At 41.8% G+C, this 18,560-nt stretch overlaps 1 protein-coding gene across 2 annotated transcripts in view; it reads right to left on the minus strand.

The window, feature by feature from the left end:
• The window catches only part of JAG1 (jagged canonical Notch ligand 1), a 35,676-nt gene that overhangs the window by 4,812 nt on the left and 12,304 nt on the right, over positions 1–18,560 (minus strand). For both annotated transcript variants that reach the window (XM_065834910.2, XM_071805679.1), the window contains exons 3-20: positions 18,328–18,379; positions 12,618–12,872; positions 11,569–11,629; positions 7,712–7,842; positions 7,295–7,414; positions 6,733–6,846; positions 6,073–6,186; positions 5,133–5,246; positions 4,683–4,729; positions 3,975–4,148; positions 3,337–3,487; positions 2,651–2,815; positions 2,039–2,152; positions 1,283–1,396; positions 1,059–1,172; positions 818–934; positions 286–313; positions 100–185 (exon numbers count right to left, since the gene is read on the minus strand). In XM_065834910.2, coding sequence (XP_065690982.1) covers positions 100–185; positions 286–313; positions 818–934; positions 1,059–1,172; positions 1,283–1,396; positions 2,039–2,152; positions 2,651–2,815; positions 3,337–3,487; positions 3,975–4,148; positions 4,683–4,729; positions 5,133–5,246; positions 6,073–6,186; positions 6,733–6,846; positions 7,295–7,414; positions 7,712–7,842; positions 11,569–11,629; positions 12,618–12,872; positions 18,328–18,379 — 2,071 coding nt within the window. The remainder of the gene's footprint in view (positions 1–99; positions 186–285; positions 314–817; positions 935–1,058; positions 1,173–1,282; positions 1,397–2,038; positions 2,153–2,650; positions 2,816–3,336; positions 3,488–3,974; positions 4,149–4,682; positions 4,730–5,132; positions 5,247–6,072; positions 6,187–6,732; positions 6,847–7,294; positions 7,415–7,711; positions 7,843–11,568; positions 11,630–12,617; positions 12,873–18,327; positions 18,380–18,560) is intronic.

An 18,560-nucleotide genomic window follows, 5' to 3' on the forward strand; every position in this document is an offset into this window, starting at 1 on the left:
CAGATCTACCACTTAACTAAGATGATTATCTCGCAACAAGATTAAAGTGACACGCAAAAAAAAGAAAATATCAAGGTAGAGTTCCACTGAAACACTTACTGATCCTGCAGTCAGGACCTGCGAAGCCTGGAGCACATTCACAGCGGTACCAGTTGTCTCCATCCACACAAGTGCCGCTGTTGTAACTTTAAAGAAAAGTCATTATATACATTAAAAAACTGCTACAAAGAATCTAGAATTCTGAAACAACAAAAAAAATATGAAAGATAAACATATTAAACTTACCAAGGATGAGGACTGCAGTCATTTGTGTCTGCAAAGCAAAGACAGACATTAGATATGCAGACATTGGCTAATGCAGCTCTACTGTCAGTAAAGAATGAGCAAACCTCTCCTAATGCCCAAGTTACACTTAGCTCAACTTTAACAAAAATATGCTGAAATTCTCTACAAAATTGATTCCAGGCTTCTACCACAAAATTTGTTAACTACTCTGTGGAACACATGTACACAGGAAGAGATCCTTGTAAAGAACCTAACGGGGAAAAAAAGTGGAAGCAGACAGAGCTGATTGTAGAAAAAGAATGCAGGAGAAAACAAGACAACATCTGTCTCCACTTAGCTCCTTTGCAACTTTCTCATGCCCAGGTCAAGGCTCTATCACATAAAGTCATTAAAAACAAAGATTCAGGTGATGCTAAAGCCTACATCAAACAAGCTTCCCCTTCTGGTTTCAATCTTGACTCCAAGGGCGACAGGATGAGCTAATGTTCTCATCATGCAACACTCTGGCAGAGTTCAAGCCCAGACGACTTACTCTGAGTACACGTGGGTCCTTCCCAGCCCTCCTTGCAGACACAAGTGAACGAATCCCCGCTGACTACACAGGTCCCACCGTTGTGGCAGGGGTTTGGCAGGCAGCTGCTGTTCCTCGCTGTAACACAAACAAGATTTGCCGCTAAGTTGTTAGCAAGCCGTCAAAACCGAACCAAGAGGAAAAACGGAGGTCGCAGATTTGCTGCTGCATCTGATTCCCAGTGATGACGCGTGATATTTACCGATATTACAAGTGGCTCCTTCCCATCCTGCAGGACACATGCACTTGAACGTGTCCCCCTCGTCATAACAAGTTCCTCCGTTGTTGCATGTTGCTTCATCGCACTGGCTGTCACCTGCAAAGAACCCAAACCATCCTTAATACCAGTGTTTTCTTAATGCAACGCAACAAGTTTAAGCAGCCAAACAGAGCACGCCTGTTATGTTTTGGAAATGCTGAACTTACGGGAGTGGCAAGTTTTTCCTTTCCACCCATTTTTACATTCACAGAAGAAGTCGTTGACCAAGTCTCGGCAAGTTCCTCCATTGTGACAAGGGTTTTTACTGCAGTCATTAATATCTGGATATTTTAAGGAGAGAAAACAGGCTAAGCAGTGTTTACAGAATTGACAACACTTAATGCTTGAAAGGTGCATGTCCCATCCCTAATTTTGGCCTGTGTTTCCATCATGGATTAAAGACTTAAGACAGTCTTCTAAAGCTTTAAGTGCTATTACAGAGAGGAAGAATATTCCACCACATTCCTCCAGTTTGTTTTCATTTTCTGTGTTATCTTGTTTTAGTAAACAAGAAGTGAAAAGGCCTAATCCATAAACTATCATTCAGAGGATAGAAGCCAAGTTCTCAGTCCTCTTCCCTTCCTGAGACTGACAAAATGCAAGTGTGATGCAGATAGGCCATTCCTAACACGGTGTGTACTAATGCTAAGGGTTTCTTAGAGAAATTATCCAAAGGGTAGAGCAGAAAATTGAACAGCAGGAGAGCCAGGTTCTACTCCAAGTCCAGCTTTGTAACTTGGGTTTAGTTCTGATACAGAAGGCTGGGACCCAGTGGAAAAGGACACCTTGTCCTCTGCGACTTTAGAAGCAGAGTTTATGTTCAATAGACATTGCTCTCTATTGCCTTAAAGACAGTACCAGCCATTCCTGCCTCCTGTGTTCCCAAGAGCTCTCTCTGGGTGCTGAAGAATGGTTAAACTTACTTGTTTCACAATACGTTCCTTCCCATCCATCACTACAAATACATTTGTAGGAGTTGATGCCGTCGATACAAGTGCCACCATTTTTACAGGGGTTGCTCTCGCAGTCATTAATATCTGCAACGTTTTGGAGGAGAAGGGAGGAGGAAAAAACAGAAGGAAAAAAAATCATCAAACTAGAAGTACAGCTATTAGAAGTCATCTTACTGCAGACTATTTGGTGCTACTTCTGTTTTTAAGACTCTTTTGAGAAGAAGGGTTATAAGCAAGATGAGAAACAATGCACAAAGTGATGAGCCTGTCACCCAGCAATTACTATTAAAAAAATATTAAGAGTCCTTAAGATCCACATTAAACCCAACTACCTCAGACCTTGTATACATAAGGTTTTTAAACACATACAATTCAAGGCCGGAAGGTTCATTACTGTGAACTTTCCCCAAGGCCTAGCAAATTCCAATCTGCCTCGCCCAAGCGGGATATGAAAACTTAAAGCAGTTCCAAGGTTCACTGTGCTACAAGAAAGAAACTTTCAAGCAGTCTGGGAGGAAAGGATAGAATCTTTTTCCAGAAAGAGCAGGGGACAGTAAAACATATTATCTTTTTAGCTCTTACTCTCATGACAGTAGGTGCCAGTGAATCCTTTGTTGCATTCACAAGTGAATTTTCCACCGGCTTGGCTCTTGCATTTTCCGTGAGGACCACAGACATTTGAAGAAATATAACGAACCCCTTCCGGCGTGCTGTTGGAAGTGACTGCCACAGTGCAGCTGTCAATTACTGTAGGAAAAGCAGAGACCTGCGTGAGGATTGCTCATTCTATCTGATTCCTTAAGCCAAGAGCAACAGTTTGATTTCTAGCAATGGATGTTTAAAAGACGTACATATCATGAAATCGCTGAAGCTGGAAAAGACCTTTAAGGTCATCAAATCCAACTGTAAAACTAACAGTGCCAAATATGCTCGCTGCTTTGAAATAAAAGGACTATACCAAGTGTTTGTGCATTAAATAACCACGGCATCTTATCTGAGGATCGCTGGACCACATCCATGGCCTGGAATCAATTCAGCAAAGCAGGCTGTTTGCGACATGTGTTGTCTGTCCATGCTGATACAACGCTGTCTTTCAAATACCTGGTATTTACAAATCGTGCTCATCTTCTCAGACAGATAAAGGCATAAGGCACAGGGCAAAATTCACCCACTTTATGAAGTGCTACTCCACTGATCACATTATTGGAGCTGTGTTATGGCAGAAACTCTTGCCAGTCGTTCCCATTTCCCTGACAGGTGACACAAACCTTCACAAGGAGTTGTGCGGCAGTGGTCTTTCAGGTGGGAGCAGTTCTTCCCCTCGTAATCTTCGGGGCAGTTACAGAAATAGTCCATAGCAAGATTGAAGCACTGGGCACCGTTCTGGCAAGGATTTGGCTCACAATAATCTATGTCCAGCTGTCAGAAGAAATAAAACGGGACGAAAAAAAAAAGGAGGGGGGAAGGTTGAGTGAAACAGAAATTTTATCATAGCTTTCCCTCACTTACGACAGGCAGACACTGTGGAATCTGACCTCTTTATCTGCTGCCTCAATGAATTGTTCATAATGCACACAGTTTAGTTAGACTCGCAACTATTTCAGCAGACAGCACTCTTGATTTTAAACAGCCGCTGAAAGTTAATAGTTAGCACGCAACAAAACCTGACACACACACACTTGCAGTCTGTTTAACAAAAAGAATCCTCAGCAGCCCGTCAGGCCTTTTTGTTGGTTTCTTTCCCCCCCAATATATATTAATCAAGCACTTTCTTGGCAGACTGACAGCGATATCAAGTACAACTTTATAGCACGGTTGAGTGGATGTGAGGCATCCAGCATACAGATCCAGAGCGCTGGCAGGAATGCTGCTGGCGGAGGGCCGGCCTTTCACCCATGCTTCTTACCTGACAGAGGTTTCCTGAGAAACCAGCGGGACACAGACACTGGAATCCATTGATTTCATCCTGGCAGTGACCCCCATTCATGCAAGGGTTACTCGCACATTCATTGATGTCTTTCTCACAGTGATCTCCTGCATAGCCAGGTGAACAGATACACCGATAACCATTAACCAAGTCCTGGGAAGGAACAAGAAAGTTTAGAGTTAAGGGTTTTTTCCTCCCTCTTGATATATTCTTACTAAAGAGAAAAAAAACATCCAAAGCAATATATTGTCTTATGCTATCCAATACCAACATAAGAAACTAGCTTGAATTAAAACCAGGCAAGAATATTTAGGGAAAAAAATTAACACACACGCAAACACACCAGCACTGGCTTACATTCTTAATTTCCAAGTAGGATACATTAATCCACATTTGGAAGTGGAGTATCCACATTTACAGCAGGTAGTTTGCACAACAACCAGCCCATTCACTGGTGACACTGGCAGTGAAAATGAGTCATTTATTGCAGTTATATTTTTTGCCCTTGCTGTTCCACACACATACCCTGACATGCCATAGCAGGACACTGCCCCTCCTCCCCAGCTCAAAGCAATGACAATTAATAGCAGCTAATTGCTAATTTCCACACTATTCGTGTTTAGACTCAAATGTTTTAGTTACTGTTGCAAGTTTCAGGGAAACCAAAATAAAACAAGAACAGCTTACCCGACAGGATCCTCCATTCTGACATTGTCCACGACAGTCATTAATGTCTGTAATAAAATTAGCATGGTTAGAAGGCAGAAATATATTTACAGTAGAAACAGAGTTCAAGTCTCTCTGAAACTGCAGCTAGATAAACCTTTTGTCAAGTTTCCTGCATGCCTTCCTTGAGATAAGGTTATTATAATGGGTGGGAACCTTTTGCGATTCTTCTACTAGAGGCAGTGAAACTTCACATCATTGTTTTAGTCACTTTATCAGAATATAGCTATGTTATGGACTAATGAGTTTGATAAAAGTGTGTATTTTCATTCCACATCAACTACTCCCTTTCTAAAAACATCAACCGCTGGGACGCTGCCTCATGTTTAAATCTGAGCTTAGAACTCAGCGGCATACGCACATATATACACAAAAGTGGCCTTCAGTAAACTCAAAGATACAGATACTTACTTATATCACAGTTGTGGCCAGACCAGCCAGTAATGCAGTCACAATAGTAGCTGCCAATCAGGTTCCTGCAGGAGTTGGCATTGACACAGGGTTTGCCCTCACATTCATTCGCATCTGAAAAAACAAGGTAAATGGCCAAATGCAGGGTTTGTAGGGCAGGAGAGAGAATTAAAACAAAAAGCCTACAGCCAGTTTTCACAGCAACAATCAGTAGTTCATTCAGATCTACAGGAACTTGTAGTATACAGCATGGATTAGCGTGACTTGAACGAACAAAAGTCAATCATACATCAGTCTCTAAAGTCTCTTTCAATTTCTCTGCAATTAGGGCATCCAGGCTACGCTAATTATTTGATAATTACCCAGCCACTCATTAAGACTGACTTTCCCCCCACACACACACATCTCAGCCGAGTGTTTCGAAGGACGAGTGCTGCAGCCTAGCCATTGGGATTAGTGTGCTGTGTGAAGAATGCGGACAGCTCATGCTCCGTGAGATCATCCACATTTTGGAACCCAGCTGTGAACTCCTTGGTCTGGAGGAGGTGACATGGCTGAAGAGATACAGCAACTTTCTCACAGGCTGAAGGAAGAAATACATATGGGGGCAGGACTGGGAGGCACACACACGAACCCTCCCCACTTTGGCTCATTTACGGGACCGGCTGCTTGGCTTAGTTAACTGTTTCTGTCAACTGCTAGCACGCATCAGCAAAGAGACAACAGAAGGAAGCCACGTTACACTTTGAGACTCTTGTCCTGCAAACACTGATGCTTAAATATTCTGAGTTTGCAGAATACGTCCATAAGCTTCAGAACTATAAATGTGTCTAATGCAAAGGGCACAGCTGCCCTTACCTGCTAAACTATGATCCCTCTTGCATTTATCTCCCCCCAGCACCACAGAGCAACATCAGATGCAGAGAAAAGCATTTCTCACCTAGCTGGCATGTTTTGCCAGTCCATTGAGGTGGGCAAATACACTTAAATCCGTCAACTAGATCTTGGCAAGTTCCTCCATGACCACAGGGATTTGGAGAACAATCATCAATATCTGTAACATGGAATAAGGAAAGGCTGAGCTCTGTTACCAAATGAGCAATGTCAGTAACTGGCAAATTTTATAACTAGTTGCTGCTACTTGGATTTGCCCCTAGGAACAGGAAGACAACAGGACTTCTGCTTGGAATGTCTACATCTACTCTGGTTTCAGCAAAAGCCTCCCTTAAGGACGATAGTAGTGTGAAAGGGGGTTCAAAGTACAGGGGAAGAAGTTTACACCTGTGGCCTTTTGCAACTGGAAGTCAGATTTTGATCTGGCAAGTCTCTCAAAACAGTATTTTAACAACTTGCCAGAATTCTACTAAAATTCAGTGTTCTGCTTCTTTCATGAAGCCACTGGCCTTTCCATCACCTTGCATTTAACAAAAACCTTGGTATGAAGGAGAAGAGGGGCACTGTAATATAAATGGCATCTAGGAACACATGCTAAGGCTAGGAAAGGTTCAATAGGCTGCCCTATAAGTTTATCAGGGATTAGAAAGACTGATCTAAACCAGCAAACCTAGCACATTTTTAAGACAAATCTGAAAGGACTTACTATCAGTGCAAGTTGGTCCAGCCCAGCCAGGCGCACACACACATTCAAATCCTGTAGACGTCTCTAAGCAGCTTCCTCCGTTGTGACAAGGATCGGAGAGGCAGGCATGCTCCGCTGCACCGGGACAGAAGGACATCACTCCTATAGAAACTATAGCACGAGAAGCTACCCCCGGTCCCTCCACACGCTTCTACTCTGGACACACCCTCATTACTCTTCATGTACTGCACTCCCGTGAGAACTGCAAACCAAAAGCTCCTGGCCAGCAGGAAATCATCTACCCTGCCAAACTCATCACCACACACACTTGTACCTGTCTGAGTCAGAGACGGCCAAGGTAACTGGTAGGAATCTCACCAGCGAGCAGAAGGCTGATGTTCAGAGATCCCAACTGTTCATGACGAAGCATGAACAAGCAAATCTGGATCTTTGTAGTGAGCCCTGACATAACTAATATTATAAATTGACTTTTCCCTAATCTTATAAAATATATCCCAAACCAGCCATTAAAAGCTGGCAAGAATTAAGTGCCAAGTGGCAGCTCAGTGGCTGCATTACTTACCGATTTCACAGTTCTGCCCCGAGTAGCCCTCGGGGCAGGAACATTGGTATTTATCGGGGCCAGTGTTGCTGCAGGTACCACCATTCAGACAGGGAGGGTGAGTTCCACAGTAGTTCAGATCTGCAAGAGGTGAGGAGCATTAAAGCCACGGTTGGAAAACAACAGAAACATCACCACAGGCACGCTTTGTTCTGTTATTTTATAGAATACATCTGCACACGAGTAGGACAGGACAAACGTTAAGCATATGCGCTAACACTGGAACAGCAGAGGAGACAACGTGAAGTAGCTGAAGGATGCAAAAACTCCCACCATATCTCAGGAGGCTCACTCAGTCTTGCGTGCACACTCTCCTAGCTAAGCCTGCCGGTGTTAAAATTCAAGTGTTACACTTGGCTATCCAGAAGATTAGCATACCTTTGTCACAGAGCTGACCACCCCAGTTGGTTTCACAGAGGCATTGCCATGGTTCAATGCAAGTGCCATGGACACATCCTGGGTGTGGAATGCACTTATCGCAGTACTGGCCTTGCCATCCATACTGACACCTTCGTGTAAAAGAAAAATAAAAAGAAAAATCAGAGTAGGAAACCGACCTAAAAACCCGTTAGAATTGCTCTGTGTAGATGTGAGCGTGGAACTGCAAAGCTTGGAGAAAGACTGGGGAGGTGAGGGAGAAGGGCAGTATGAGGGGAGAAGCTGTTCAAGGTTTGTTTGATAGTTTCTTGTAAACAAACATTTTAGTAGTTTTGCCAAGGTCTCTGTAGCCAATCTCCTGACAAAAGAATAACTGTTCTGAGAGAACCAGCATGGGGCCATTCAACACAATAATACTCTTTTGGAGCCTCACACAAATGTGGCAGAGAGGGTGGGTGTGCACTACAAATCAATCTCTGGACTTTGACAGGGTGCTTTATAAATTGAGGAGGGGGAAGAAAAAGTCAGAAATCCTCATGAATACAAGGTTCCAGGCATTTCAGCCATACTGGGATTGCAAACAAAACCATTAACACCAATTCTCAGCCCTCCGAGGCAGTAGCAAAGCATGAGGAGTTCTCTGCTCTATCAGAAACTAGTTTTACTCTGAACTAGAAGACACACGGCAAGCAGGGACTGGGCCACAGGAAGAGATACAAGCAAACAGCACACATCAGGATTTTACGTGTGCTCAAAAAGGAGCAGTTGTTATAGCTTGTTAAGTTGTTTGTTTTGGAGTGTGATTAATACTAACCTCTATTCAGGGAATAACTAAAACATATCCAATCCTGAGAAACTCTGATTTCATGTCTGGAGAAGAATTTCTATTATTTAAATGATTTATTGCCACTATCAATGAACTACCTGAATTCTGTACTCAAAAGGAAGATGTTATTTTAAAGTAAAGCTTCCTTAAGGGAATGCTCATTTTGGCTTTCATTTAGTTCTCACTAGCAAGGCAGACCAAGGATTCTTCAAATTAAAGTGGATCTATAGAGAGAAGCAAGGAAAACAAGTTGAAAACGAAAAGCAAGGGTTTGCTGAGGTACTGTATTTCATTAACAGGTCCTGAGAGTAATTGATCAGCAGCAATTATGCACTAAGCCGTCACTAAATTATGAAAACAAACCTCATCCGTACAGAAGTCAGCTAAGCTTTCTATTTATAAAACCCCCCACCATTCCTCTACTGGCAATTTCTTCTCATGGGAAAAAGCCAGAAGGATCAGGCCAACGGGTAATCACACACAGCTAGTGGTAAGTCTGACTTCCCTTCTAAAAATCTCAGGTAACAGACTGCATCCTAATTAATTTTTTTCTTAATAGCTATTTCTATAGCAGCCTATTCCAAGTCACTGGGAAATTCTGACGAGAAGAAAACAAAAAGCACTAGTCCAACTTATGTGTCTTTGTGTGCAAAGAACAGGAAAGAAAACTAGATCAGGCAAAGCCACCTCTCTCAAGTAGCTCTTGGAAAATCCTTCTGTATGGGGAATATAATAAGAATGTACTAAGATCAAAATTTAGGAATCTACCCTTTTAATTTGTATTGCAATTCAAAGCAACTTGCCTCTGAGGTTGCACACAAGCAAAACTAAGGGACCTGATGTACAAAAACAGGTATCCAAAATGAGATTTTTACTCCTTTCTGTCAAATCAAAGGGGTGGGTTTTGTTTTCTTTAAAGTGAGTGTAAAGAGAAACAAGTAATTAAAAAAAAACACACAGAGAAAAGAGCCATGAGCTTTAGCCAAAGATACGACTTTCTTCAAACATCAGCTTCAAAGCATAACAAACAAAATTGGATAAAGGCTATGGGCATTTAAAAAAAAAAATAGATATCAATTCCAGAACAAGATTCATGGTAATAATTCTTGCAGCAGTTTCTCGTGAGAAATTTGAAGTTAACTTTTCTTGTATAGTGATTCATGAGTAAATATGGTTTTGTTGGCTGGCCTGCATTAACGAAAGTGACTCTCACCAAAAGGGAAAAGGATATTTTAAGAATGTTTGCAAGTTGTCTATTGTACCAGAACCCAGAGCAGTTTCTGCCGGGATGTTATTTTTAAACCCTGTTGCATTTATAACATGCAGGCTATATGACTCATCAAAACTTAAAAGAAAATAAAATCTTGTTTCTGTGTTCACTTTAAAGATATTGGTCTAACTTGGCAAGCAGAAGTTATCTGAAAGCACCAGAAGGACAGCATTGTTTCAAGACTATGCAAATCAAGTGTGGGAAAGTTGCACCTTAAGTAAATAAGAGCACTAGTGCATGTCTGGGCAGTGAGTGGGAGGTAAGAGACTTAGAAAGAGAAAGGAAAGAAAAAAATCTGGAAACAAAGCCTGTTGTTCTAACTAGGAGACAGCAACCCCTACAAGGCATGTTTATTCTGATGACAGAAGCACAAATCACTGGTAGCTTTGACTGATATGCTCCTCTCACCATCTGGCCCCCCAATACTTCCTACTTACTTGCTGAGCTTTCTTCTTTTAATTAAAAAAATTCGATGTGGTGCTCTGAGGGTTAACCAGCTTCTGTCAGTGCTGCTAAACACTAAAAGCACTGCACACAATCTAAAACAGTCCATCCTGCAGATTGACTTTCACTTTGCCATGTCTCTTGTGGAGTTACTTCCTCCCTCACTTTCAGAATGTTCCTTAATGATTTTTTTTGTTCTGTTTCTGAAGCGTAGATCACAGGGACACAGAGAAAGAATGAGCCACTGTGACTATTTAGGCTGATTTCTTATATAGCCTGTCAGACTTCTTGTTTGAACTACAGCTTATCTAGAAAGAAAAGCGGTCTGCTTCATGCAAAGTTTCCAGAAATAAAGAATTCACCAGTATGTTTGTTAGGCAGAAAAATTACTTTGTTCCTTCAGACTTCTGAGTTTTATTTGTGAATACCCAAGCTTCACTTCTAACCCTTCCTGCACAGGATCAATACCAACATTTTGTAGCCTCAGAAGCCCTGAGTTCCCCATCTCATACAAACAGATATGATAAAGGGTTACATGAAGCAACTTACAACCTGTTTGTTAATAAAGAATGTCCACATTTTATGTTCATTAATATTGTACTACTAAGGGAGAAAACTCCCCTGTGATGTAAATATGTGCTGTCTATTTTTGAGACATTCCAATCACTGGGTTATGCATAAACTCTGCTTTTCATTGTCTCTTTGCCAGGACAGAGTGGAGTTCAAAGCACAGGAGTAAGATTCGGCATTCATGGGAGCCTACTGACAAGATTTCATCCCAACTATTAACCTCTCAGCACTCGGAGCCTGGCTCACAATGGTAAAGGAACCGAGAGATTTAACTAATCCCATTCTAAAGAATGCTTGACTTTTGCCTACTGATGGAAGAAACCAGGGGGTGGGAGGGAGGAAGGGGGAAACAGTGAAAGGGAGAAGAGGAGAGAAAAGCCGCACTGTACTTCAAGTAGTTGAAAAAGCCTATTAATCAGGCTGTTAGAAAAAAAGCGTACCCACAAAATATTTGCACTATTTATGCAGAAACAATTAGTTAGTGCTCATTAGGCAGCATTCACAGGATTTATCCCATACTCCCTTCCCCCCCAGTGCCACCATTTCACAAACCAAAAGCTTCTTAAAATTATCAGTGCATTAAAAGCTTGCTCCCCCCTTATTCTGGACAAGTCAGCATGAATAATGTGCCTTGGTCAAAAACATGACTCCAAAAACACCCTCCCACCCCAGTCCTATTGTGTTAAGCATCACTTGTTTAATTACTTGGGGGAATTGGGGAAACAAGGAGGGAGAGGGAGCATTTACCTGCACTCTCCTGGAATTGTGCAAGAACCATGCTTGGGGCTACATCCCTGACGACAAATAGCTGTTAAAACAACAAAAAAAAGAGAAGAGTATCAGCATGCTGCCTGCTTCCTGCATCTTCACACTCGTGGGAATGCTTTAATCTCCAACAGCATTGTAATCCTACTAAATCCAAGGTTTTAACAAGTCTCTTGTATCAACTCTACTAGAAGGAAAACCAAGATAGGTGGCTCCCTGTGACAGGAAATCTATCAGCTAGTTTTGCAGAGGAGACTACCTAATGCTGTTGGAAGAGCTGTTTCTATGCAAGAGAAACTGTCTCACCGTAGAGAGCTGCGAGTCACTTTGAGTCTACAGGTTTCTTTTCTCCATCTTTTGCAGGTGAACTGGCCCACTCTCCCTGGCTTTACATCTCATTCAAAGCAACTTTTAACTACCCTGGATTTACTTCTGAGCCGTATCTCTGAACGGATCAGATATTAACAGAAGTGTTTATTCAAATTGCAGGTAAACGCAGTCAGCAAGACATGCTGATAATAGTCTGCCCCTGTTCAGAGTCCTGCTCTCTCCTTATGAAATTAGCTAGGAAGTTGCCATTCCCTCATAAACATGTTAAACAATCTCAGAACAAACAGCCTGGGACTTTTCAAACACCAAAGCTTTACACTTGCCAGGTCAGCTCTAAAACAAGTCTCTCCTTCCTGCTTGTCTTGAAGTTCTGCACCAAAGGGGAAATCCTTTTTGAAGTCAGCAGCAGAACTCCCATTGAAGTCAATGGGCTGGGTTTTCTTCCCAAGGGCAAAGATGAGGATAATCAGAGAAAGAACACATCTGCTAAGTGCCCAGTACTTGCCAGACCTCTGCAACATTTTAAAACAAGGCAGAAACTAGTCTTCCCCTGCTCCTGGTTCTCTGTGTAAAGAGTTCGTCGCTGCTTCATCAGCCCTGTTGTCTGCACAAACTGACCACTGAATTGCAGCCTGGATACGATGCACTCAAATCCTACCCAAGCCCATGGATCACTCAGGTTTCGAGCATTTGTCACAAACCTTTGTTGCATTCTGGTCCCATCCAGCCTTCCAAGCAGGTTTTGTTGCCATTCTGGTCACAGGTGTGATGAGTGAAGAAGTCATCTCTTGGTCGACAAAACTTGTTGCAGCCAAAGCCATAGTAATGTTCTGCACAAGTCACACGGATTTGATACTCAAAGTGGGCGACTCCTGCGTTATGTTTCAAAGTCTGCCACTGACGGCTTGGATTGATCATGCCAGAGTGGGACGCCTTCTCAATAATGCGATCGGGATCTAGGAGTCAGAAGAGATGTCAGAGTTAAGACTTCATTTACGTATCATTACCTCCCACATCACAGCGCTCTGCCTTCGCAGACCAGACCGAGGCAGCCAGTTGGTTTTCTTCATTTTCTGTTTTAAAGAGTAAGATAAGGCTGCCCTGGAGCTACAAACCATTAACTGACATTATCAAACTGAATAAAGCTTGAAATCAAAAGAGACTGTTAGGTTACTGCAAATCACTTATCCCGTTTGCAGCGTAAGGACATTTGGTAAGAATCCTGCAGTTTGGGATTAAAGAAAATTCAGCTGCTTTTACTTCTAGCTCCAATCGATTGGTACGTAATATGGTTTTCCGGGCTTCTCCATTAATGGTACTAGTTTTGTTTATAACTGGAATATTCAAAACCATGATACTACAATAGCCTAATAAACCAATGTCTACAAATTGAACATGAGCACCACAAAAGGTTTATGGCCTTCTGGGACTCCAGTTGAACTGAAAACAGGCAACTCTGGCATTCAGATGACATCAGTGATCTCAACAGGTTTGGGCCAAGAAATACCATGGAGATTCTTTCTTCAGATGCTAGCTGATACTGAAAATTCAAAACTACCACAGCTTGAAGCAGAGAATTCAAATTACTGCATATATTTGCCATAGAGCCCCCTTCTCTCTACTGAGTATTTCGAAGTTTAGACTTTGTACTTGACATGTAGTTCCAGCAAGAGCCTTCTGGCTTTTAGAGCCCTACAACTGTCTAAATTATGGCTCGAAATAATAATATTTCACATTAGTGCAGAACATTGTATATATCTGTGGTATTTCACTTTGTAGTCCAGGTCTTGTGACTTAAATGATCTGACACTGCCTTACAACCTGCATCTAGCAAGCACTTGAGTGCTGAGTGAAAGTTTATCATAAAACAGCCAAAATATCTTTGTAGACATAGTACAAAACCAAAACTAAGTACCAGGGTACCCTGTTCTGTATATGGGAGCATAATCCAGCAACAGAAAAATTTTAGGTAGGAGGGCAGTTTGCCAATGATGTGTTAGAAAACAGCATGTGGAGCACTGGCACATTCGAGTGTTAGGAATTAAAACTCACTGATGTTCAGCTTGTTCTTCCAACAATCACAAACCAAATTTGAGGATTTTGCATAAGGCAGGGTTGAAGCTTAATGAAGTTGGTACATAAAGCTTAAATACCACATGGACAGTTTTTCATCTAAAATATTTTTAAATGTACTGCTAAGGACCTTTGATTTGTAGCTTTCAAAAAGAACTTCCAAACAGGCTCCTCAAGCCTCAGCTACCCATTATCAATTCACCACTAGAGCCTGCCTGCTTGTCTGCAGTTCTGAATAAAAGTCAAAGCACTTGCTGCACAACCACAGAAAAGTGTTAATACACACGCATTGTAAGCATTTACCCATTCTGGGGGGTATTCCTGGCTCAAGACCAGCATTCATTAAGTGTTTACAGTGTGAAATTAAGGGCAACAACTTCTTATTCACCTTCTGGTATTTCTGGTTCTATGATATTTTCCATTTAAATCAGGTTTTATTATTCATTGGCACGAAGCCCCCGACCCCACATTGATGTGCAAGACTTTCAAATGCACGCAGGCCTTTATTAATTTACATCCCATTCACAAGTAATGTAGATGCCTAAGGACTTTTCCATACTGGTATATCCAGAGCAATATCATGTCCTGTACCATGCAGGTGTAAGGCTCTTAGATCTCATCAACAAGATTACTGACTAATTCTAAGAGGTACTTAAGCAGATGCATATCTATTAGTCTTGAATGGGGCTAGTCAAGCGATTATAGTTCCACTCATGCGTGCTGGAGATGGCTTTGCTGCGCTTGCCAAGATTACACCCCCATCTACAGCACAGTTGGAAAGCAAATGCATTTCCCCAAATACCAAGTCCGTGCATAAAGACATCCTGTTTCTTGCCAGTGAAACAACTCTATGCTTTGCTCCTGTAAGTGGAAGAAGAAAAGGGGAATGACACTCCATTTAGTTTTGCAAACTGCCCCCCTTCCACACACACACACACACACGCTCACTCTTGCTTTTCCAGTCTTTTCCTGTTCGCCGTTGGGAACATAACCACTGACAGCTATTTCAGTCCTTGGCACCAGAAAAACAGTCGCCTTGGAAAAGAGATCTTTCCTCTTGCCTCTGCTCTATCATTCTTCGCCTATCTGCCAGCTCATTAGGAAGCACGTCCTTGCTGTATGTCTACGACATCTCAACTCCAGCAACCGGTTCTTTTGAGCCCTTAACCACAGCCTGAACTCAAATGGAAACATCCTTATTAGTCCACTGGACTTTTTTTTTTTTTAAGGGCCTAGATGAAAACCAGCTGCGATTTCACTTTGGATCATGGCTAAAACGCCTTTCATTTGATACATGTTATAAAGCTGCCACCATGTATTTAAATTCAAGTAAGGCCTCACAGGCTCAAGATCCCTTTCCAGGAGCCATTACCCACAGTTTTCACAATGAAGTATCAGCATGTTCCTTCTCGTACAACAATTTCTCCACCCTTCCCTATTCCCACCTGTCAGTACGCACTTACACAAGTGTGCTGACCCAGGCTTGAGGGAAGGCATTGCAACAACTCTTCCAATCCTAGCCCACACCAATAACGTTTGAAGTTTTGTAGTAAGCAATCCTGAAGCAGCAGACTGGCTAAGTAAATAAGAAGTAGTCATCAGCCAGACTTGAGAGAACACGATCTTCCCAGCTCTCCTGACATCCTCTGACTCAGAAGTCCATGTTTTGATAGAAAGGTTAGAGGAAACATTAACCAAATAGAAACTGATGAAGTGGAAGAGAGAGGCTTTTTGTACATCTTTTAACTTCCACTCTGCAACTCACTGACAGAGAATTTGTTGCTTTCATTCACTTTATATGGCTACACTTCAAAGCTGTTAATCTGTCTTTTTATTTGGTGGGCAACTGTATCAGAGGTTTTAGGCAGAGGCAAATCAGCTATTTTGACTGCCCACCTTTGCTTATCAGTGAGCCGATTTCTGGAAATTTTAAGCATGCATCGCCAGGAAGCAAACAACAACAACAAGGACAAAAGCCCAGACTCCTCTAAGCAGTTTGGGTGGCCAAGGTCACCACAGTTATTTTTGAAAGTCTTTGTTTCAGACAACTTCCAGCTATGGCTTGGTTTACATTTTGCTCTGGTCTCTTATGGCCGACTGGAATTCACATGCAACTGATACCAGTAATTTACAATGGCTCTTTGACATAGTTCGAGATGCAATGTCAGCCCCATTAGCTTTATGTATGAAGCGACAGTAGCAAGATGGCATCTAGACAAGAACAAGAGTAAGGAAACCATTTAAGTTGAATCTTGGCTCCAACAAAGCACGATTCTCATCAGCTTCAACAGGGCCAGAATTTAACTGCAAGCCACTCTTGGAAGTGAGACAAGAGAGTATGTGGTAAAGGGAACGTAGGAGGAGTGGAATGTAGAGGGGGGAAGGAAGCATCCACTCTAGGATCTCCTAACCACTGCATTGATCAGAGGATGCTAGAGCTATTGAAAAGTCACACAAAGCCTACTACACCCACTCTTTTTTGAGACATCTCACAGAGTCCTTACAATTCAGGAGTAATTAGGGTAAAAGAAAATCCTGAACATCAAAAAATAGTCATCATTTTATAAGGTGACAATTATTTAGTTCTAATGATTTCCTTAACAAGTTCTTCAAGACTTATTCTTCAGCTCTGAGAAAGCTGACTGTAAGTAAAGCGATGCAGTACAAAGGAAAAGCTTTGTGCAGTACAGTGACTGAAGTGACCTACAGATGGATATGTGACAGCAAAGCTAGTGCAGGAATGCAAATCAGGAACATATGTAAGAACATGTCTGCACTTGGTCAAATGCACTGCTGAGAAATGAGGCAATTTTGTCTGAAGACAATTGTACTTGCAGAACATGAAAGCAAAGAAAGGGTTCATTGTGTAGCTTTGCAAATGCAGTTGTTTCATGAAAAAAGATGAGCTCTAATAATAGTAAAAGTGGCAGAGACCCAGTCTGTAAAAAATCCCAGCTCCTACTGTAAACAAGACCTTCATTTTGAATTCAGGCATCTTGCATTTTTAATACAGCTCTGCTGCTGTAGCAACCTATTTTCTGCTCCTCCATAAAACACACCATAGCTAAGAGCCAAGCCTCCCAGCCACTGCTCCATGACTGCTGGGATAGGCCCCGAAATGACAGGTACTGCAACAGTGCTGGATGTGGCAGGTTGCAAAGCAACCCTTGGCTGTCACTGACAGGTCACATCAATCATTTGCAATGGACGACTTATTTTTGAGAACTAAAAACTAATAGGACAGCCCGTGTATATTTAAAAAAAAAAAAATTAAAAAGCAGAAAGGTTCCCAGACTCACAGGCCTTTCCCAAGCAGTGTACTCCACACCAATTAAAACAAAACTACACCACTACACACATTTTTACAAGGCCTTTCTTTTGTGAAGCATGAAGTCCATTTCATTACTGTGTGGCTGTCACCTGGAATTCCAAAGTGGACTACAAGAAGCTGTTTAAAAATTTATGTAAGATGGGCCACAGTGCTGCTGCTTCCTTGTTAAAGGAAAAGGTTTGTTGCATCAACAAAAGGTGTACGAGTTCAGGTTCATACTTTCTCCTGTGGTTTTTACCACACACTGTTAAAGCCTTAGATTGAAAATAGAGCTAATTTTGCCCACCTACTTCAGTAGGAGCAGAGCAGTTCATATGCCAAGAGCCCCTATACAGCTTCCTCTAGGCAACAGGAAAAGCTTAGCAGAAAATTTCTAAAACCAACCAAAGACATTCCAGGTAAAAGATTCCCACCCTTGATTTCCAGCCAGCTCTACCAGGTGCTGTCTGCTAAATATTTTTCAGCCCCTGAATATAAATCCCTAGACATCCAACTCTCAAGGAAAATCTGGTAGTCACTCCTGTTTCTCATGGATGGATACCTATACTGGCTCTTACAGAGGTTTTTTTTGTTTGATTTTGCTTATTTTTTTAAAAGCAGCATGTTCAGTTTTGAGAAGTACATAGTTTTTAGAGAAGTTCCAAGTCAACAACATTTAGGCTTCTGAATATCACTCTTAAAAAAAAAAAAAAAGTCCCAACAGAAAAAAAACCTGAAGAAACCCCTTGACTTTTATCCTTCCCAAGGAAAAAGAGGAAATTAATGGCATCTGTTTTTAGGAATCAAACTGTTGGTACCTAGGTGAGCAAGCTACTCACTCTCTTAAGGCAACATGAGGGAGATAGGCCGCTGCAGAGCCTACAGTAGTTGCTCCGAGTCGTCTAGGGGAGACCTTTTCCCTCTCCTCATGCCCTACTCAGAGTGGTCTGGTTAGACTACCAAAGACTTTTCAATGGCCAGGAAATCAAGGTGTCTCAACTAAGTAAACCAGAGGAATGAATACTTACTAGTAGAGTTATCATTGTAATCCCATGCCTCAACAAGCAATGTGTAGGATCTCTGCAAGAGAGAAATAAGAATTAGTTTCAAAGCCACACATAACTGTAAGAAAAACAAAAAAACGAAAAGCAATTTTAATGGGGAAAAAAAAATAACGGTGTCTGCTTTAAAATGGAATACTTGAAAACCTAAATAGGTAATAGATTATACTTGAGACAAACATGATCTTCTTGAAACCCCA

This window comes from Patagioenas fasciata, chromosome 3, assembly GCF_037038585.1.
Source record: "Patagioenas fasciata isolate bPatFas1 chromosome 3, bPatFas1.hap1, whole genome shotgun sequence".
Classification (NCBI taxonomy): Eukaryota; Metazoa; Chordata; class Aves; order Columbiformes; family Columbidae; genus Patagioenas; species Patagioenas fasciata.